At 45.7% G+C, this 20,419-nt stretch overlaps 1 protein-coding gene across 9 annotated transcripts in view; it reads right to left on the bottom strand.

The window, feature by feature from the left end:
- Positions 1-16,210: 16,210 nt before the first annotated feature.
- LOC308571224 (palmitoyltransferase ZDHHC11-like) overlaps positions 16,211-20,419 on the bottom strand; it is a 31,585-nt gene continuing 27,376 nt past the window's right edge. For all 9 annotated transcript variants that reach the window (XM_081166778.1, XM_081166775.1, XM_081166779.1 and 6 more), the window contains 4 exons: positions 20,138-20,293; positions 19,768-19,889; positions 18,883-18,935; positions 16,211-17,557 (listed from right to left, as the gene is read on the bottom strand). In XM_081166778.1, coding sequence (XP_081022904.1) covers positions 17,542-17,557; positions 18,883-18,935; positions 19,768-19,889; positions 20,138-20,293 — 347 coding nt within the window. In that variant the 3' untranslated portion in view covers positions 16,211-17,541. The remainder of the gene's footprint in view (positions 17,558-18,882; positions 18,936-19,767; positions 19,890-20,137; positions 20,294-20,419) is intronic.

Genomic DNA, 20,419 nt, shown 5'->3' on the forward strand with positions numbered 1-20,419 from the left:
GGGGGGGAAATAAAGGGGGGGAAATTTCCCTTTATTTCCCCCCCCAAAAGCAGGTCGGGGAAACCGAACCAGGTCGAGGAACAGCGGGATGGCGGCGCTGTGCCTCCCTGCTGTCCCCCGAGCTTGTGGGGCTGGCCCATGTCTGCCCGGCGCGAGGGGCGCTCTGCATCAGGGTGCCCTGCCCGCCGGGCGGCAGGCTGCTATCCGCAGCGTGGGGAGCCTTGCGGGGAACTCCTGCAAGGCTCCCCATGCTGCGGATGTCTGCCGGGCGCGGGGGGCGCTCTGCTTCAGGGAGCCCCTCGCGCAGGGCAGCAGGCTGCTATTCGCAGCCTAGACATCCCTGCGGGACCTCCCGCAGGGCTGCCTAGGCTGCGGATGTGTTCCTGAAGCCTGGAGAGCGAGAGGGGTCGGTGCGCACCGACTCCTCTCGCTCTCCAAGCTTCAGCAAAAGCCTGCATTCGCCCCATAGGAAGCACCCAGATTTCCCCTTCATTTTGGGAGGGAGAAAAGTGTGTCCTATAGGGCGAAAAATATGGTATTTATTTCCCACCCTTTCTCCCAACGGTTGCACAAAGTAACACAGCCCAACAATACAAACTAGCATTAGCACAAAAACAACATGCACGATGGGAAGTGCCGTAGCTCAATGGTAGAGCATCTACTTTACACACAGTTCCACCCTAGGCATTTCTCGGCAGCACAGGGGGAAAACCCAGTCAGAAATTCTGGAGAGCTGCTGTCACTCAGTATGGACAAAACTGTGCTAAATAGAGCAATGGTCTACAGGAGGCAGCTGACTATGATCCTAGTAACACTGTCAGCAATAAGGCTGATTACATTTCAAAGGCCTGGGTAAACAAAAGAGTTTTCATCTTGTGCTAAATGAGGTCATGGTTTCATAATCAGGGGGCCACCCCTAACAATGCCCTGTCTCACATTGTCAAGCAGCCAGAAAGGGCAGTCCACGTAAAGCACATTGCAGTGATCAAATTTGGAGGATATTAGTGCATGGGTACCTGAGGTCAAGATGTTCTAGTCCAGGAATGACTATAGCTGGACAGACCAGCTGGTCATGGGCATTCCTCCAGCAATAATGTGGAATCAAGGTGCGCTCTCAAGCTGCAAACTTGGTCCTTCAGGTAAAGCACCATTCCATCCAGAAGTGGCCAACTCCCTAATTCCCAAACCTATAAACCACAGATCCACAGAACCTCAGATTTCCTGGGATTTACTTTCAACTTACTGACCCTCATCCAGCCCATAACTGAGACCAGATGCTGGTCCAGCACTTCAACAGCATCTCCTAATTCTGATGAAATGCTGGCACAAAGCTGGGGGTCATTTGCATATTGGTAACACTCCCCCCCCCATTTCTGCCCTGCCCCCGCCACCCAGAAGCTTCATGGAGATGCTAAACGTCAGAGACAAGACTGAAGCTTGTGGGACTTTGTGAGTGTGACTGCACGTTCCCATTGCCGTATCCGGCTAAACATCCCAAAGTACTACTCTGAGAGCTACCTATGTGGTGTTAACAGAGGTGCTTCATGCAAGGGAAAAGGATCGGTTGATCTGTGCAAATAAAACTGTGGTCCATCCGAGATCGGTCTGAATAAACTTTCTGTCCGTGAGGTTAGCAAATAGCACCAAACAAAACATGCCAAAGGCCTAAGTGCCTATAAGGCAAAGAATCTGATATTTGCTCAATAAGAAACAACGAAAGATCCTGAGAGCTACTGCAGGCCAGTGAGGAGGAAGCCCTGCTGCTGCAGGATTAAGATCTTTGCTTAACCATGTCACTTGCCAGTAAAGCTGAGTTTGTCACTTTGCCTCAGCCTAACCGACCTCGAGGGGTGGTTGTGAGAATGAAAGGGGGGAAATGTGCATGCTCCTTGGAGGAATGGCAGCAGACGAATGGAGCAGTAAGTGAACTCTGCCCAGGTCCAAGAGGGAAAGCTGACCTTAGGACCATGAACACAGGCCTCCAAAGAGCTTCCAGATAAAGGCATTGCCGAAACTGGACATAATCTGTTTTTGGTTTTTATTAGATGGCAAATTAGAAAGGAACCACCAAAAGGCCTTCAGGATTTGCTTGAAGATCCTGCATGAAAGTAGATGCTGTGTGCGCCCTGGACTAGTGCAGAGCAGCCATCCCCTGTTGCAGCCAAATGGTGTCACAAAGGATCAGCATTTACATGGATGACTTTAAACGCATCCCTGGGTCTCGTAGTAAACATTAGCACTGATAAAGAAAAGGATCACTGTTTCTTTTAGTGAGCTCTGAACAGCTGCCCTGTACAGCTCTAGGGTGCTGCACAGCTGCTGCGTTGTGTGTGTGTGTGTGTGTGTGTGTGTGTGTGTGTGTCAGAGGCAAATTGAAGAGGTGGTGACTGCTTGAAGACATCAGAGAGAGATTTCAGGGTGTCAATTTCACTTTCCTGGCTCTATTAAATTTCTGCAATCTGACCGTTTAATCCCCCACTCCGTCCCCACCTTGTTAAATTCAGTTCTATGGAATATTGTTACAAGTTAATTAAACAGTTGTGCTCTATCTCATTTCAACACTGAGGTGGAAATGAACACAAAGCTGAAGTGTGATTGCCTTAATCAGCCTGAAGAAGAAGAGCCACCAATATCTGCGGCACTTCCCTGCCTGATCACGTACTTGCCACTGATCCTTACTCACCACAGGTGACCAGGCAAGTGCCTGTTTGCAAGCCTTTTTCTAATTGTAGAGCTGGGGTGGGGGGCTAGGAACCATAAAATTCTGAAATCTAGTGCTATTTTCCTAGAAAAAGAGGTGCCAGAACTCACCACGACTGCCTCCCTTTTCCTCTGAAAGGTGCCAAACTGAGTTCCAGTGAGTTTGGGCTGAAAAAAGACCTGATACCCAAATTTAATTTTTGGTGAAGCTTGACAAGATTGCATGAAGCGTGCCTTGGGGGTGAACCCGGAGTGAAGAACCAGCTTTCCAAGGGACAAGTCAGTTTTGCAGAGTCACCACATTGTGGGACAATGTCAGATGGGGAAAGGTTTCTAATGGTTTGGTGGCCTATCAGCTGATGGACTACTTGGCCCTTCCAGATGACCCAAGGCTGATGTAGATAACTCTCAGGTCTGGTCCCTGCAATCCAAACCCAGCTAGCGCTGTCAGTCTGTTATCCCAGTTTGTTCTTGCGGCTGCCAGGGCCGGACACAAGTTGAAAGTGGACATGCCTGACTTATCTTCAGGGGTGACACTGAAGGCAAGCAGTAAGTGGAGGCCATGCCTTGCTTGTGAGCATCTAGACATCTGGGCACTGCTGAAAGCAGAACTCTTTTCAAAGCTGCACCTTGATGTGATCCAGCAAAGAAGTTCCTATAGTCTTAAGAGAAGACTGCCTCTGCTGGGATGTTTCTCTCACTCTGTGCTGAGCACGGCTGTTGCAAGCAAGAGTGAAGGGAGCCATTCTTTGGTGGAGGCCAAAATTCTTCATGGGTTCAACTGCATGAGGTCTGTGACCAGTTGCCACTAGATAAGAATACTGGTTGTCAGAATCCAACCTGCTGAATAGGTGATGTTTACAGTCCCAGGGGATGTGGCATTTGTTTGATATCTATGACTAGAAGTCCGATAGGGACACTCAAGGCAGCTTCATGTCTGACAAAGAAACAAACCTGGATTTGCCGCTCAAAAGGGAGCTGCAATCTGACAAATGTATGACATATGTGTCTGCAGAAACACATCAGGCAATAGGTGCACACTCTGAGCATCTTAGGTGTACACCAGAAAAACCACAATGTGTGAACTGGACCTCAGCTTTACTGTGGTCACTAGGGCTCTTCTGTATCTCCTGTCTGCAAATGGAATAATGATTTTGGCCTAGCTAGCTTGCTACCCTACCAATCCATGTAGTTTTCAGGTGATTCATATGATTTCACACACAAGCATTTCCACAACCTGCCCTTGTGAACCTTTGTTCATTTTTTAAAATTAAAAAACCCCAACATTTTTGAGCTTATGGAAGTGTTAATGAATAATCCACATAAACTTTTTATCTTGGCAAATTTTGGGTTTTTTCATTAGGCATTAAGAGCAAAGTAGTGTTTCTTGTTTTAGCAAAATCAGGTCAGATTTTTTGTCATGAAGGCTGTTGAAGGAAATAGGAAACAAGCCACTATCCTAAACCAAGGAGCCAACATGCCTAAAATGTGGTCTTGTGGTGAATTCTGATCAAAAATAAACCACAGTCAGAAGCTTCACTGATTCAGCTTGGAAAAAGCTGCATCTAAGAAGTAGACTCTACCCTACAAGTAGAAAATATAAAACCCTTATGCCACACAAAAATGTTCACTCTTCAAGGTGCTACAGTACTCCTTGAAAAACTGGCCAGTCTTCTCTCGTTTTTGTAACAGAAATTCTTAGAAAATTAAAATAAGTAACTTACTGTTCAAATGCTACACATTCCCCATAGGCCTCCAACAAAATGGAAATGGAAATGTTGTTTAAAACTTGAAATTATATTACACATTTACATGCAAAATCTGTGGAATCAATTTCAGGTTAAATGTTGTTGTTGTTTTTAAATAGAAAAAAATCAACCTACATAAACTCCACCATACAGTATCTATGCTGTTAAATGCCTATAAAAAGTATCTTTCAGATAGAACAAGCTAATAATACATAAAGCACATTAATTTAAAAAGTACACTGCAAATAAGAGTAAAAATGGCAGCATCATAGCAATTTGCTATATGGACTTTACTGGCCTCTTTCCAAAACACACAGGAATTATTCTGAGGCAAGAGGAAAGAAGCTCAAACTGCCTAAATAAATCAGCTGACCTGACCATATATTCTCAGCTGCTTGGAGGAACAGAAATGGTGCTGATAATGACATATAAAACAACTCCAATGGTCAGACCAAGGTAGAGCAAAACATAGCAAAGGCCTGCATCTATTCTCAGGAGTAAATGCAAAGGCACAAAGCAGCTTTCCTAGCACACCAGCTCATGCACACCTGTGCTGGGTCTTTTTGACAGCCCGAAATAAAAGAAGAATAAACTGCCCTCTCATTTGCAAAAGCTTTCCAACCTGGTTGGCTGGAAAATATTATTTCACTCCAGCAGGCAAGCAGGCTAGTGGTTATTTGCAAGCCTGAGGGCAAGCAACAGTACTGTACAGACGGATCATCTATCCTGTGATAGATACCAATATCACAGGGGTAAATGCGACCTCAGTCTCCAAACTGCTACTGTTAGCATTCTAATATAGGATAGTGTTAAATGTTTCAGGACTTTATAGAAAACAGGAATCAAATGGTGCACTGAGCTGCAGTGGGATACAGAATATGCAAGCCGTGTTTTGCAGTTCAAGACACCAATCCTAATTACATTTTCAGTCATCTACCTAAGATAGCAAATCTCAGCACCAAGATAACCAATGAGGGAAAAAATGCACACAGAGAAACAAAACAAGGGGGATAAATGGAGAGTAGATTCTATAGGATCAGCTGATTGTCAGGTCTTGCTTAAGTCCCTTTCAAAGTGCTGGCAAAGATGGAAAGAGACTTGGGAAGAGACTACAATTAAGGGGTGGGATTTGGGAAGCCCCTTTCAGAGTTCTATCTTCTGCCGTGCTTTGAAAGGGGCTTCTTCAGGGGGTCTCATAGAGCACTATGCAAGACACGAAAGTCATCAGACGTTATTTCTATATCGGCTGATGGGCAGGTAGGTAGCCCCCTGTTCTCGGGAGAACTCGTCATGACAGCTTTCTCTAAACAATTTTGTTTGTACATGTCTCATGCTCACATGCTGCATCACTTCTCCCCTCCTACATAACCATCCTCTCTAGCTGGGTGCCTTTCTGAGGCTGAGATAACAGAGCACAAAATATCTTCAGGTACAGAGCTAACATCCTGTGTTTGGTTCCAGGTAGTGCTTGTTCGGCTCCTGCAAAAACTCATTTCGAGCACTTCAAAGCAAAATTGTAGTTTGCATAGTCTTAGCAAGCAAAGAATAATGTTCCAGGTAACCACCATAAAGCTCAAAGCAGCCAAAATGGGCATCTCTCCTCTTATCCTTATAGCTACTCTGTGGCCTGTTTTGCACATTGAGCTACACCAAACTGCAGCATAGCAAGATTACAGGAGCATGAGGACTCCTGGAGAGGAGCTTGCAGGCACTTTGCTCCTGCCCAGTCCTTTTTGCTGCTGTACAGTATCGTGAACGTTTGTTCTTGCTTGCGATTAGTGAGGAGAGAGCTTAACCACGAATCCTAGTTGGATGATGAGCCAAGCCAAACCTTGGTACAGCGCAGTGCAGCAGCAGCAAAAAGGACTGGGCAGGGCAAAGCGCGTGTGAGCCCAAACATTCATATGGTCTCACTAAGTGCCAGTACTTAAGTTGCCTCTTCAGATGTTGCTGCCCAGCAAGCATGGCCAAAGGCCAGGGATGAGGAGAGTTGTGAGTAAGCAGCTCCTGGGCCTATGGATCAGTTTTTCAGGGAGAATATGGATTCCCACCACATTAACAAGCTTGCATGTGCTGTTCATCATATTTTGCTTGCCAGGAGAAGATTGAAAGCTTGCACCTCTATCCTCTGAGATACAGTACGAGGTGACATGAGAGGGCATTCTCTATAGTGGCACTGAGACTCAGCACCAACACTGATGGAGCTATGGACCCAAGAGAATGTAATAAATAGTTTAAATAAAAATAAGAATACAGCTATGTCAGTTTATTGTTGATTCATCAGTACTCTGGACTCGTGTTTGTTTGCAGTGTCCACACAGTATCACCCTCACCAAAATGGCAACCCATTTTCTTCCCCATTGAAATCTGAGGAATACCTAATACATTTAAATAAAACAACTGGCAGAAATGATAAATCCGAATTAAAGGGAGGAGATGTGGGGCGGCGTTTTTATGAGCAGGACATCATAGAGATGCTGCAAAAACTAAATTGCAAGTATGAGTAGCAACAAACCCACAATAAACTCACATACACAAGTGCACTACCGTAATGTGAAGGCATTACGGTTTTTCTCATTCATTTAAAGAGACCAGAGAGGCATGCGTTTAGGCCTAGTTAGATAAGGTCATGAAATGGCACCTGCCAGAAATCCTGTTATGAATGTGTGCTGAGCAGCAATAGGCCCCCTTTCTGGATGTGTCACCCCACTTCTAAAAATATGGAAGAGTAACACTGAAGGCATCCAGAACTGTGTAGACAGCGCAAGCTCTTCCATTCTGGGAAAAGGAAGACCTTCTTCTGCCTGGGAAAGGGTGGAAGGACCATGGGAAAATGCAGGAAAACAATGATTGCATGAAGGCTTCATGGGATACTTCATTAAAAGTTAGTACATATAGCAATTTCACATGAAAGGCAGGCATGGAAGCACCCAGTGTTGTCTCTGGTTAAAAAGAGTTTGTAGGTTTCTGGAGACTTCCGGGTTGGCGCCATCGCTGAATGGCGGACTCCCTCCGAGCTCCGGAGGGAGTCTGCTCGGCAGGGGCTGGGTCCTACCGCGCCGGCGACGCGGGGACCCTTAAAAACCACGGGCACGGAGCCCGTGGACATGGTGACTCGGCTGGCACCGATAGCGCCCTCCCGACTCGTGAAGGAGCCTTTTTAAAGGCTTCGGATCGGGTGCCGGGGAGCGGCGTGGTGCTGTGAGTCCTCCGCTTCCCCTGCCGAGCGCAGCCACATGCCATTCGACGGAGAGCGCTGGCTTCTTCCATTGGAAATTCGGACTTTTAACAACAACCCGTGAGTAATTGGGTAACCGGGTATAAAAGGAGAAAAAAAGAATTTTTTTTCGGATTCGGCACGAGCGGGGGCGATCTAAAAAGGAAGTCAGTCCCCCCCTGATTGTAAACATGCTAAAACAAGGACTGGGCAACCAAGATCGATCCAGAAGTTTATTGCTGATAAAAATTATTTATTCCACGATGCGAAATTACAAGAATTGTGCTGGAGGAGAAAAGTAGCTGTCAAATCTTGAGAATATAAAGAGGACTTTGTTACAAGTATTTTGCTGGTTAATTCTGTTACAATTTGATATAATATGGATACAAACTGTTGGGGGAAAAAAGAAACAACAATTTGACTTTTGGATTAGAGGATACAAAGTTACTGCAATCCCCCTAGAGGGGTTTCGGGACATTACAAGCGGTCGTATGTGGGAAACTACTCTGGGATGTGCACAGGTCTTATCTTCTGGGAAAGCTGCAAAACTGAAATACTATTTTGTCTACAGAGGTGTTTATATTAAAAGGAGACAATAGAATTTTCTATTGAAGAAAGGAAGGGACTGGACGTAAGTTTTTGTTCCTGAATAACAAACCTCTGTAGAGATACTAGATTTTGGAATAAGAACGTTTTAGCAGCTGAACAAGACAAGAAACCTGAGAAAGTAAGGAATAAAAAGAACAAAGGACCAACTACGACACGGAAAGAACAATGGGAGGAGCAACAAAGACCAAGGAAACTAAAGGCCTCTATTAGACTGGATTTTTGAAGTTAAACATCAATAAAACAAATAAATTTAAAGAAAACCGGCAAGGTGGAATGAGAAAAATTTGGCTGTTGACTTGAGACCTCCAGGCCGATAACACACAGACTGATGGACATGGGGAATTCAAACCGGGGAAGGGAGGGGGAATCTTGGAATCCGAAGGCTATGTAACCAACTTTTTGAATCTTCTTATATCTTTTATCTTCTATTTCTTTATATAACTTTGGTATCTTGATTTAACATGTTTTCTTTAAAAAAAGGGGGAATTCGTGGAAGGAAATTGGGGCAGATCTTGGGGGAAAAATCTTTTTTCTATTTCTGTTAAAGATGAGGAGTGATGGTAAGATTGTATAAATTTAAATTGGCTAAAGGGTTAAACATATTAGGTTTTAATTGGGAATGAGAGCTTGTGGAACCAACCTAGGGAAAGGGGAATACGGTCGGGAGGGGAAGGAGGGAGTCCTGGAAAGAAGGTTATGAAAGCAAGAATGTAAATTTGTCTTTCTTTTTCTTTCTTTTCTTTATCTTCTCTATTTTTCTTATTCTGTTATTATTGGAAATGCTAATAAATATGATTATAAAAAAGAAAGAGTTTGTAGGTTTCTGAAATACCCCCCAAAAGTTACAAACCTATGAAGAGACATTACAGTGGGATGAGCATGCACGCCATTGGCAATGATGCCTGTCTTAGATCACTCTTCAGCTCTCTGAAATAACTATTGTCTCCAGACACAATAGACAATAGAAATCAGAACTACCACACTTGAGTGTCATTTGAAAGAGTGGAGGAACCACTTTGTCCATGTAGACAAAAACTAATCTGTATTAAGATCATATGGAAATTTTGGTTACTTAGATCTCCCTAGTAATAGATTCATCAACTGCAAAGTTTTTAATTTTACAAAGTACTGAGAAATTGCTCTTCTTTCCCTATGAACAAACCAAGCAGGTGGTTAACAGCACACAGAAAACCAACATGCCAATGAGAGAAGGGCTCTAGGCTAGTCTTCTCCTTGATATACCAGTTTTCTATGTGCAGATGATGCATTCCTTCTAACAAGCCTCCACCTACACTATAAAATGGTACCCTTCAGGCACAGGTTTCGCCACCTTAGCAAGCACCAGGCCAAAACTGTAACAGGCAGAATAAAAATAATCTAATCTCCAGAGGTTTTCCAGTGCTGCAACTGTCCTGAAATAAGAGAGATTCTGAGCTTGTGCAGAGTGGCTCTCCTTAGCACCCAGATAACCGCAACAAGCCATCGTTTATTTTACTTGTACAAAGAGCCTCCAAGTCAGAGGGTCAGACCCAACGGAAGACACAGAGAGCACTTTGGGGGGAGGGGGTTGCTGGGACACAGTGCAGACATGCGCAGCCCCCCCACACACTTCCTGTGATGTGGTTCTGAACACCGAGATAGGGCATGACACATCAAAACACAAGATATATTTACCCTTTACAGTTATTTACTAAGATATAGTTCCAGTCACCTCAGTGCTTTTGTCCTCACTGGTTAGCCTACTAGAAGGCAGAAGGGGGGGGGGGCAGTGTTACTGTATAACAAGGTAGAATCCTGCCTGCCTTTCCCTTCTATTGACTTGTGTAAATCAAAAGGCTGTAAAAGAATGAAAGCGGCAAATTCAGGGAAGGGTCCTCAGGGATTGTGTGCCAACAGATCTTGCCTCCCCCCCCCCTGCTGCAGAGGACACAAGACCACCTGAGCCCCTGTGCTTTGGGGGTTTGTCCCAGCCCTCCAGCTCCCTCTCTCTGCAATCTTCCTGACTGACGCAAGGGGCTTGCTCTGAAATGGCCAGGTCTGAGGATTGCAGCCCAGATCAGGCGCTGTGCACAGACAGCAACATGATGAGGAAATGAGTAAATATTGCTCTCCCTCTGGCGGGAATGAAATCAGAAAGTGGAACCGAAGGATCCAGTGTGAATCATTTCCATTGCACCTGCTACCTCCAGGGAAGGTGCATAATTTATTCTCCCTTGTAAAACACATGCATAAGGATCCTCAGTTGCTGCTGCTGCCACCCAGTTATCGCTTGACAACTGCTTCTCAGGAACCTTCTTCCCCAGAAAATGAAAGATAAACACTGCAATGGAAGGGCAAAGAGAAGGGGTCCTCGGCGAGTCTGACACACACTCCAGTTTTCAAGATCTATTACGTAACACTGAAGCACCTAGAAAAACACCAGAAAAATCTAGAAGCCATAACTAGGAAGAACCTAAAGATTCCCCCATCACATCCACACATCCCCCCCAGGCGGCACCATCCACCCCCCTCGTGTATGTGCGCAGCTTCTGTTTGCAGGAAGAGGCTGTTTATTTGCCAGCAAAATCTTTCAGATTTCTCTGGGGTTGAGGGGCAGAAAGGGAGTCGGTTTTTTAAGCAAGATCTATTAGAGCAGAAGGGGGCACATCTCCGAGCAGGAGGTCCACAGGGACCCGTCCCTTTAAATGCAAGAAGGCTCCTGCAGTTTCAAAGAATGCCACCTCTCTCCTCGCATGCAGGCGCCTGTTTGGTTCGACCGCTCCACGAGCTCCGAGAGCCTTTCGCCCGGGGCCGGGAGGGCTGCAAACACAGCAGCAGCAGCAGCAGGCAGCCGGGATTTCTCCTCGACGAGGGCGGTCAGAGGCAAAGCCCGGCAATGTTTAGACGCCAACTTCAGCAGGAGGAAAGCGCCGTCTCCCGCCTCTGCGCTTTCGCTTTGCAGCCCGGGAGGCGGCCAGCCAGCAGCGCCTTCCTCGGCGCGGGCGCCCAGAGGCAGCAGCAGCCGGCGCAACCCGCGCGCGCTGGGGCTGCCGGCGCCTCTCCCTCCCGCCCGGTCTGACTCGGCAGCCTTCAGCGGGCGGGCGGGCGCGGAGCTCTGGGGGGCCGGCTGCCTGGCCGTCGCCGCCGCCGCAGCCCAAAAAAGGCCACCGGGGACCCGGAACTGGCGGGCGCTCCTGGGAAGGCGGCGCTGCCTGAGGCGCGCTCCTCGCCCCGCCAAGCCCCGCTCCTCGCCCCGCTTACCTCCCCGCTCGGCTCCTGCCCGTCCGCGCTGCCCCCTCTCGGCCCCGGACTCGGGCGCGCGGAGCCCCCAGCAGAAGAAGCGTCCGCGGCGGCTGAGCGAGGCGCGGCGAGCGCGGCTCTGAGGCGGCCGGCCGGCTCCGCCCTGCGCGCCCGGCATTGGCGAAGGGCCGTCGAGGGGCCGGGCGCGGGACTCCGCCCAGCCAGGCGCCTGCCGTGGCCCCTGCTCGGCGCGCCCTCCCGCGGCCCCCGGCGGGCAGGGGAGCTCGGCCCGGAGCGCGCTCCACGCGGGCAGCAGGTGGCTGCGTCCCGGAGCGTCTCCAGCCTCTCCAGCCATGAGGCCCAAGAAGGTTTGGGGGTGCTTTTTATCTTGTAATTTTATGTCCTGAACCGCCCTGAGATCCACGCGTATAGGGCGGCAGACTACATACACCTGCATACCTGCCTACCAGTGGCGTAGCGTGGGTTGTCAGCACCCGGGGCAAGGCAAGTAATTTGCGCCCCCTAACCCGTGGATTTGCGCCCCCTAACCCCCAGATGTTGCGCCCGGTGCGGCTGGCCCCCCCTGCACCCCCCACGCTACGCCACTGCTGCCTACCGCACGAGCGCCGAGCCTTCACCTGGGTGTTGGCCTCTTCCTGCGAGGTGGCGCAGCCCCGAATTTACCCCCTTTGGAGGGAAGTTCCACCCCGCAAAAACCAGCCTGACAGCCCAGACCCAAAAGCGCCCCTCTTATCTTTACTCCGCAGATTCGAGATTAAAGCAAGAAAGATCTTCGCTTACACTTGCTAACAGCAGCTGAGTTAGTGGTAGCAAAAAAGTGGAAATCTCTCAGGTTGCAGGAATGCAACATTGTAAAACACTTAATTTGTCCAGACAAACAGCGAACGTCCCGAGTGGGGGGCGGGGGGCGGGATTTACAGGTTATATGCAACATGGTGTACTTTTATTGACTTTGTAAAACCAATTGAACGTGGTTTTTAATCTGCCATCAACACACGTGGGAAAGGGGGCAGGAAATGGGTAAGTAGCCACCAGTTGGGACCTCCCTACAAAAAGTAAAAAACTGTGTCCTGTGAATCCTTGCCGGAATCACTTCTACCTTTTTAACAAGGGTACCCAGTGATGTGTGGTGGGGTGGGAGGAGTCAGGCTTCACATGATTTAGTGTTTTCCTCCTGGAAACAGGGCAAAATTAAAAACATACTGTAATTTCATTCATGGCACTGGTAAGGCCACAATGCCTACTTTCTATAAGCTAGTATTCAGTTTTCCCTGAAGTAATGCCAATTTCCCTGCTTGGCACGAAAACGGCATTGCCTGTACCTACAGTATATGTCTGCTTGTTTGTTACACCATCCTTCATCCAAAGATCAGAAGGTGGTTCACAACATAAAAATACAAAGTGAGAACACTAAAACACACTAAAGCAAACAAAAATCTGATCAGTGTTTCCCATACCTGCTGTGACTCATCTGTTAATGGCGCAATTCACTGGGATCCATTGGGATTAGAAAACATTAATGAAGCTCATCCATAATGCATGCTCTGCTTACTATTTATTTACCAACACTTCTGAAATATATAAAAATTCATGGGAGTTATCCTAAGCAGAATGCTTTTTGCCCAGTTGTTGGCACTAGCTATTGTGAAGACATCAAGACAGATGCAGTTTTGCATATGTATAAAACAGGGAGCCTCTTGTACACGGAACTGAAGAGCAATCTTATTTTATTTAGTTACTTTTTTAATTTATATATTGCCCTTCATCCATGGTGCAGTTTACAATATAATCCTCAGCAACAAGGGGGAGACAACTGATAAAAAATTGCTATCATCAGTGACCACAGGACCCCCACCCCCCAAAAGGAAGCTAGGATTCTGTCCCATCTGAAGTGAAGCAGTTTTAATCAGTTTTTTAATGGGGAGAGCAAATGTTGGAAGGGGTTTGGATGAGATAGAGTTGTCCCTCCTTGCTGCAGTTTTTGGAATGGTGGGTAGAAGCTACTGTTGGGGGTATCCCCACAAACAGAAGCCAATACAGTGGTACCTCTGGTTACGTACTTAATTTGTTCCGGAGGTCCGTACTTAACCTGAAACTGTTCTTAGCCTGAAGCACCACTTTAGCTAATCTCCTCCAAGAGGAGAGAGATTGAGGGAAGACTCCACAAGGGAGGCTGTTTGAAAAAGGGTGAGAGGCTGCAAGTTCTGCAGGCAAGCCGTGGATTCAAAAAATTGAAAACCTCTGGCCTAAGGCAATCGAGTGAGTGTGTGGCCAAAGAGATATTTGAATGAAGGACTTTCTGATTCATGTATGTATAGCCCAATCTTAACCATTTCTACTCAGAAGTAAACCATATTGAATTCAGTGAGAATTACTCCTGAATAAGTGGGGTTATTGCATCTTTGGCCTCCTAGCCAGTATGCTACACCAGCTCTTACACTTATTTAGCAAAAGGGCTTATGTCCCTTTTCTATGAATAGTCACTTTGCTCAGGAACCCTAGCAGACTTCTCTAGTTCTCTGTAGACTTCAGCTGCATAATCTTCTGGTTTTAAAAAATTCAGAACTTGAGGCAGGCAACACTGGGTGGGCAGTGTAGCAACCCAGCCTGACAGATTTCCAACTTTCAGTCTGGGAACTGGCAAGCATAAACATCATGGTGGCGATACAAATGTTTGCATACTAATTATTATTTAGGTTTTTTCCTGATTGCTTTTGCTAATTGCAAAATTCAGTTTTGTCTTTGGCCAAACCACTAGATTCCAAAGAAGGGAGGGGGAAATTAACAGATTTGAAAGCCTATGTCTTTTCCTCCCCTGAAAAGTTTCCCTGTTCAGCTATTCAATTGTTTGGATTATGTTTACTGGTCATTATAGATCTCTTTGTTAAACACAGCTACCGTTGAGATCATTCCTCCTCCCGAGAAGATAAAGCTCTGTGTTTTCCCTCAACATCTGCACAGGGCAAACCTCCAAGATTAAGTTCCCCATTCACATTTGAATATTTGTATTATCAGCTTTTGAGAAAGACATTCGTGTTTTTAAAAACAAACATGTAAAATGAGTGCCAGGTTCCCTGCCTTAAAAACAAATAATTCAGCAAAATGGTGAAAGAAATGTGTTTTCCAGCTGCTGTTTATAAATCCCAGTTGCTAGGCTGCTGTTATCAAAAGTTATGACTGAGTTGCATAGTTACCCTCTGCAAAGTCTTCCTGTTCTTGACAATGGGGCAAAGGACTCTGCCCCTCAACTATCTGATTAGAACAAGTTGATGGGAGAAAATAGCGTTCGGCTGGGCATTTGATTATGAAACAAACCTAAATTTAATCCTAATTTAATCCACATTCTTGCCAACCTCTAGGAGGTGCAACCCATCTCTTGCCAGAAGTCTTTCTTCATGGAAGTGAGAACCATGATCAAAGAAGCCAATATTTCCCCAACACCATCTGCACAGCCAGTTTTGTTTTTGTTGTTTAGTCGTTTAGTCGTGTCTGACTCTTCGTGACCCCGTGGACCAGAGCACGCCAGGCCCTCCTGTCTTACTTCCAGTATCTTCCTCTTTCTTCCTGGGTCATCCTGTTGAGGGCCATCACTCAACAGGACTTCCTACCCATAGTCTCATAGTCCCATATATGCTGAAGGCTGCGTCTGGTGGTATCATTTGTACCCACATGGGATACAAGGGAGGGAGGGAGGTGTAATGGTCGATGGGCTTTATAAGACTTGGTAACTTCTCTGTCACATCTTGAATCTTTGCAACTGGAAGACAGCACACCTCCTGGGGCGTCTTGTTACACCTGCACACTGCAACCTCTGTCCCATCAGTAGAGGAGTCACTTGCCACCACAACACATCACATCCTCCTCTGGGCAGTGGCAGGAATCCTTCTATATACGGCTCCTTCTCTAGCCATCTCTGTATGTTCTGAGACCTGCAACTGCTGTCCTTGTTCCTGTGGCCCAGAATTAAGGGTCCAAGGGGAGGGCCTGGAATCAGTTGTACCGCCCCAAAGACACAACACGTTTCTTGACAGTCCTGCTTCTGTGTGTCACATTCCTCCAGGGGTTTGCTTCCTGCATTTAGTGATCTTCCTCCTCTCTAAGGGTGTCCTACCCCCACAGTATCACTAATCCAGGACAGTCTGCTTTGCTCCATCTAGAATATCTTCCTCTGATGACTCTACGCCTGGAGAGGTGAGCCTCAAGTTGTTTAACCTTCTCTTTCAGCAAGGCAACCAGCTTACATTTGCTGCAGGTGTAACTTCATACACCCTCAGGCAGGAAAACAAATATGGCACAGGTGTTCCAAGTCACTGCCCAGGTCTCTTGCTCCTGCATACACTCGTGTCCTAGCACTCCAGGCTTCCCCTCAAACCAGCTCACTAAACACCCTCGCAAAAGCCCGTTTACTAGCCCTGATCGCATGTTCTTGGTCACAAGCTCCCAGAGACTGACAGCAGCCACGTAGATCCGCTTGGCTAGTTATTCTTCATCGTGCACTTGTACAATTAATTTCCTGTGTTTCTTTTAATATAAGCTTTGGGTGAGTTTCATTTTTCAGAAATGTGCTTTCCAACCTTTATCTCCAGAATGAAGCAGCCTAGTGTTAGGCTCTTTATGACACAATTGCCTTATATGCCACCAATATTTCATAGACGATATTCCTCCCCATAGTTAAAAGGCAATTTTAAAATAATAATAATTTTATTATCTTTAATGCTTTTTATGAAAAGAATGAGGATTAAAAAACAAGTACATTTCATTCAATAACATTTTCCTTTCATCGTACACATATTAAAAACCTAGAAAACTTTCCAATCTAAAGGATCGCTCCCCCATGTAAAGTGCAAATGAGAATCAACCTCTGTAATTTTTAGTCAAGTAAACCCAATCTTACATATGTAACTAGGATAGACAGACTCTTGCATTGTGTTATAGGGGAGTTTATTAAAATGTTCCTGTAATGCCACAAAAACATATAATTTATTTATAAGAAATAGCATTTTAAAAAAGGATCAAATACACAATCCATTTTCTATTTTAAAAAAACTGGTTTTCAGCGTAGAGACAAAAAGGAAAGTATTTTCCAACTGGCATTAATAAGCAGGACACTTTATATAAATACATTTTGGGGAAATCAGTCTAATTTATTGGAGCCTTCCCAATGCCACGTGGAGGATACTTTTGACTCTAAGACTTACTTCTCTTTTTGGCAATGTCAAATGATTACCCTCCAAGCTATCTTCTCTATATCCTGTGATCTGCTACATATTTTGCTACCCATTTACTAGCTTCCTATTTACTAGGGAGAGACTCTCAAATGCATTCACAACAGTAGCTGTTACTGGTTCTGTGCAAGGAAGAACCTGTGAACAGCTACTCTTGCCTTGTGGATATCTTCTGGCTCTTCAGCTGAGATTATTCACACTTGAAGTACAACTTCAGGAAACACATGCTGCTCCAATTAAATAGAGACGAGTTGGGAGACACATTGGTCATCAGCATGGGCCTCAAAATGATTCATGTCACTGAAATCCTATCCAGCCACCCTCTGCCTACCCTCACCCTCTCCTCCTTAGCTGTTATCAGCTGGTCTTCATATAATGCATTGCCAGCTGATGAAAAACACTTCAAGCCCTTCATTATCATAGAATGGAGAACCTCCAGACCAAAATTTCATCAGTTCTGTACACACAGACCTCGTCTAGAAGTATGGCCTGGCACATCCTCTAAGTCCACCATGTTCTTTACATGTGGTCTTTTGACTGGCCACAGCCTTCCACATAATAGCCCCTTCTCAGAGACAAAAGAAGCATGCTGATTTGGATAAGGAAGGGAACATCTCCTCTTGTGATTTCAGTGTCCACTTTTGACCCAGCTGAGAGCAGGAACTGGCATTCCACCTTTCCCTTTAGCTATGCTGAATCAAGTGCATACAATGGTCATTTCACATCGATGAAACACAGCAATCTTCTGGAAATGCTCCACATCCCGTCTCTGAGGAAGCCTGCTGTTCCTGATCAAGTGCAGTTAATTGGCATGAGTTCTAGGGAGCAAAGCAAAATTAAAGACTTAAGTTATTCCCTTGCAGGTATGCTTTGGGTAGAGATGGCATCTTATGAGCATATGCAGCAACCAAGCCAATAGACCGCGTGCAGCCTTCTGAAATTATTCCAGCTGGTTTGCATGCAGACGTCCAGAACTATACAAAACTTGTGGAAAATGGATATTTTAAAAACAACCACATCTTCTCCCTGGTGTGACCTAAAACCCCTTCCTCCAGCTTCCTGTCTCAGCACTGTTTAATTCTGAGCTACTGCAGTGGTTCTGTGAAGATATGATTATGGTCTCACCTGCACCTTCCCTTTTCTGGGAGGAAAGTTCCTCCCATCCACAGGGACACTGACTCTCCGGCAGGACTTAAAACTTCTCCTAGAATTTTTCATACATGCTTCTTTGAAATGAGCTGTGGCTGTGTGGGTGTCTAAAGGTTTGTTCGTTGCAGACTGTGTGTGTGGGATAAGGAGACTCAAGCATCCATACAAGTTGATGGTGTTGTTGCATCATTTATATCTATGGACTGTGATGGAGTTGCCTCACCATGGAAGTATTTGCCCATCACCAGGCATGGGTTGACCTCTTCTATATATGGCTAATGAGGGGACATGGTTGGTACACCATGCTGTTTGGCATTTTGGTGGTGTGTCCACATTATGCCTTGTTTTAATTCCTGTTGGGAGTGCATAGTCTCCCAACTAAAGTATGCCAACCTTATGATGATGGTAGAAGGACTATCAGATTGATATTTCTGTTGTTCTGTTTCCAGGAAAAAAATGGCTCTCATCTGCCCCTAATTGATTTGTGTTTTGAGCAATGAACTCCAAGATGGATTACTTACATTATGGTCACAACCTGTCAATCATATATAATGGCTGTGTTTTCTACTAAGCAGTTGAAGTTTGAGAGGATTTTAATTGGAACAGAAATAACCCACTGGCCAGTACTCATAAAACACTAAGCCAAGCTGTGGCTAAGAATGAATGGGCAGGCGTGCAGATGCTCAAAGGAAAAATCAAAGCTCTTCTCTTCTCCTCAGTCCTCCTGCCTTTACTCTTCCCAAAGCTAAGCTGGGTTTGCTTAGCGTTTTGTCTGACCATGGTTTGTGTTACATATGAATCAGGCCTAAGTCAGAATATTTTCTATGGAAAACAGGTGTATGCAGCAGTTATTACTATGGTTTTCTTTACCTGGTGTTTGATGAAAGCCAAATTCCTAAATAAACCCGATTTCTTCTTTCTGGTTGCAATAATTTTCACTTGCTCATTGGACACTGGGCTCAGTAAAATGATAACCATGTATCTGTTAACTTACCCTGATATAGAGGAGGGTGCTACTTCGTCTGGTTTTCTTACTTCAGTTACATCCTAAGAATGTGAACACAGACCTATAAGAGGATTGCTCCTGTGCCGGATAGAAACTACTTTTTATGATTTAAGTTTAAATGCGTGCTAAAGAGGGGTTCTAAATGTTGTCTAGAATTCACACGGCAAAAGCTGAAAGATTAAAGGCCAAACTGGAAATCAGCCAGGATACCCATGAAATGAATGTTTCATAGCTTCAAAGCATTGAACATACCCAGCAGTGGTGCAGTTTGCATCAAGGTGTTGGGAAAAGAGGGCTTAAACCTTTCCTCGCCTATAAATTGAGCAAGAGGAGCCAGCTCCATGGCCTACCGTGAGCCCCAGTGGGCAAAGTGTCAAGGCAAGTGGAACAGCCAAGCGAGTTCAGCAGCATGGGGAGGAGGCCACAGCACTGGGACCCCCCTCTCCTCCACCTAAACAGAGCCTAAGCTTCTCACAGAGGGTGTCTTGTTCTGTCGTGGGCACCATTGGGCATCCATAATCTGGGGCCCAAGTCAGCGCTCTTGCTGAAGGGGCATTCTAACCACATTCAGGTGAACTTAAAATCCTCATTGTGATTTTGGAACCCTGAAAATATATGGTTCCTGATCATGGGGAGGTTTCTAAGTGTGTTCTTTCAGATCACTCTCAGTGTGGGAAGGTTTCAAATGGAACTGGCATGTGCAGATGTTGGAGGTGGGGCTTTCATGCACACATCTGTCTCCTCCGCACATTTCATTCACTCATATTCAGGCAAACACCTGAATAGGGCTACACGTCTGATCTTCCAGATGAATATATACTAGAAGCAGGTATGCTGCGGAAAGGCAAATCTAAGGAGGGCAGAAGATCTTACCTGTAAAGCGTCCACTGTGTGTGTTGTATCTGATGTTCCCTCTGTGCTTGTTTCTCGAGAAATGGTAGACAGCCTGAATCGATGTCGAGTCATGTATTCATACGTGTTCATCTTTTTATTCACTACGTACATGGAAGTTTGTGCTTTTTTAAGATTTAAAAACTATAAATCCCTAAAGCTTTGCAGCTTAGATGGCTGTCAGCAAATTCAGTGAGCTTTCACATTATCTTTGACCATCATTCCCTTTAGTGAGAAAATAGTGTACCCTCAGGGCACCATTAAGACTGGGGATAAAAGCCTGTCTTTTGCATAAACTGAGCCCTTCATTTGCTCTCCCCTACCCTGTGTTTTTCAGAATTGTTTTACTTACAGAGGTAAAGATGAAACGTCAACAAATGTCCAAGCAGCAAGAAAGAAGCAGATCCCAAAACCACAGTTAATATTGCTACACTCAGGATGCCAGCTGCTGTCGTCTCTACTGGAGCAACAGGAAGAAAGACCAGCCAGGTGCCATTTCTAGTGACACCTATTGGAGAAAAAATAATGGGGAGAAGTAATTTTATTCTGGTTTCAATTATGAAATGATTGATGTTCCCTTTTGTACTAATACTATGGCAGGACTTTCGAAACTGTTCCCTAAGGGTCTACGCTG

This window comes from Podarcis bocagei (assembly GCF_964188305.1).
Source record: "Podarcis bocagei genome assembly, chromosome: 13".
Taxonomy (NCBI): domain Eukaryota; kingdom Metazoa; phylum Chordata; class Lepidosauria; order Squamata; family Lacertidae; genus Podarcis; species Podarcis bocagei.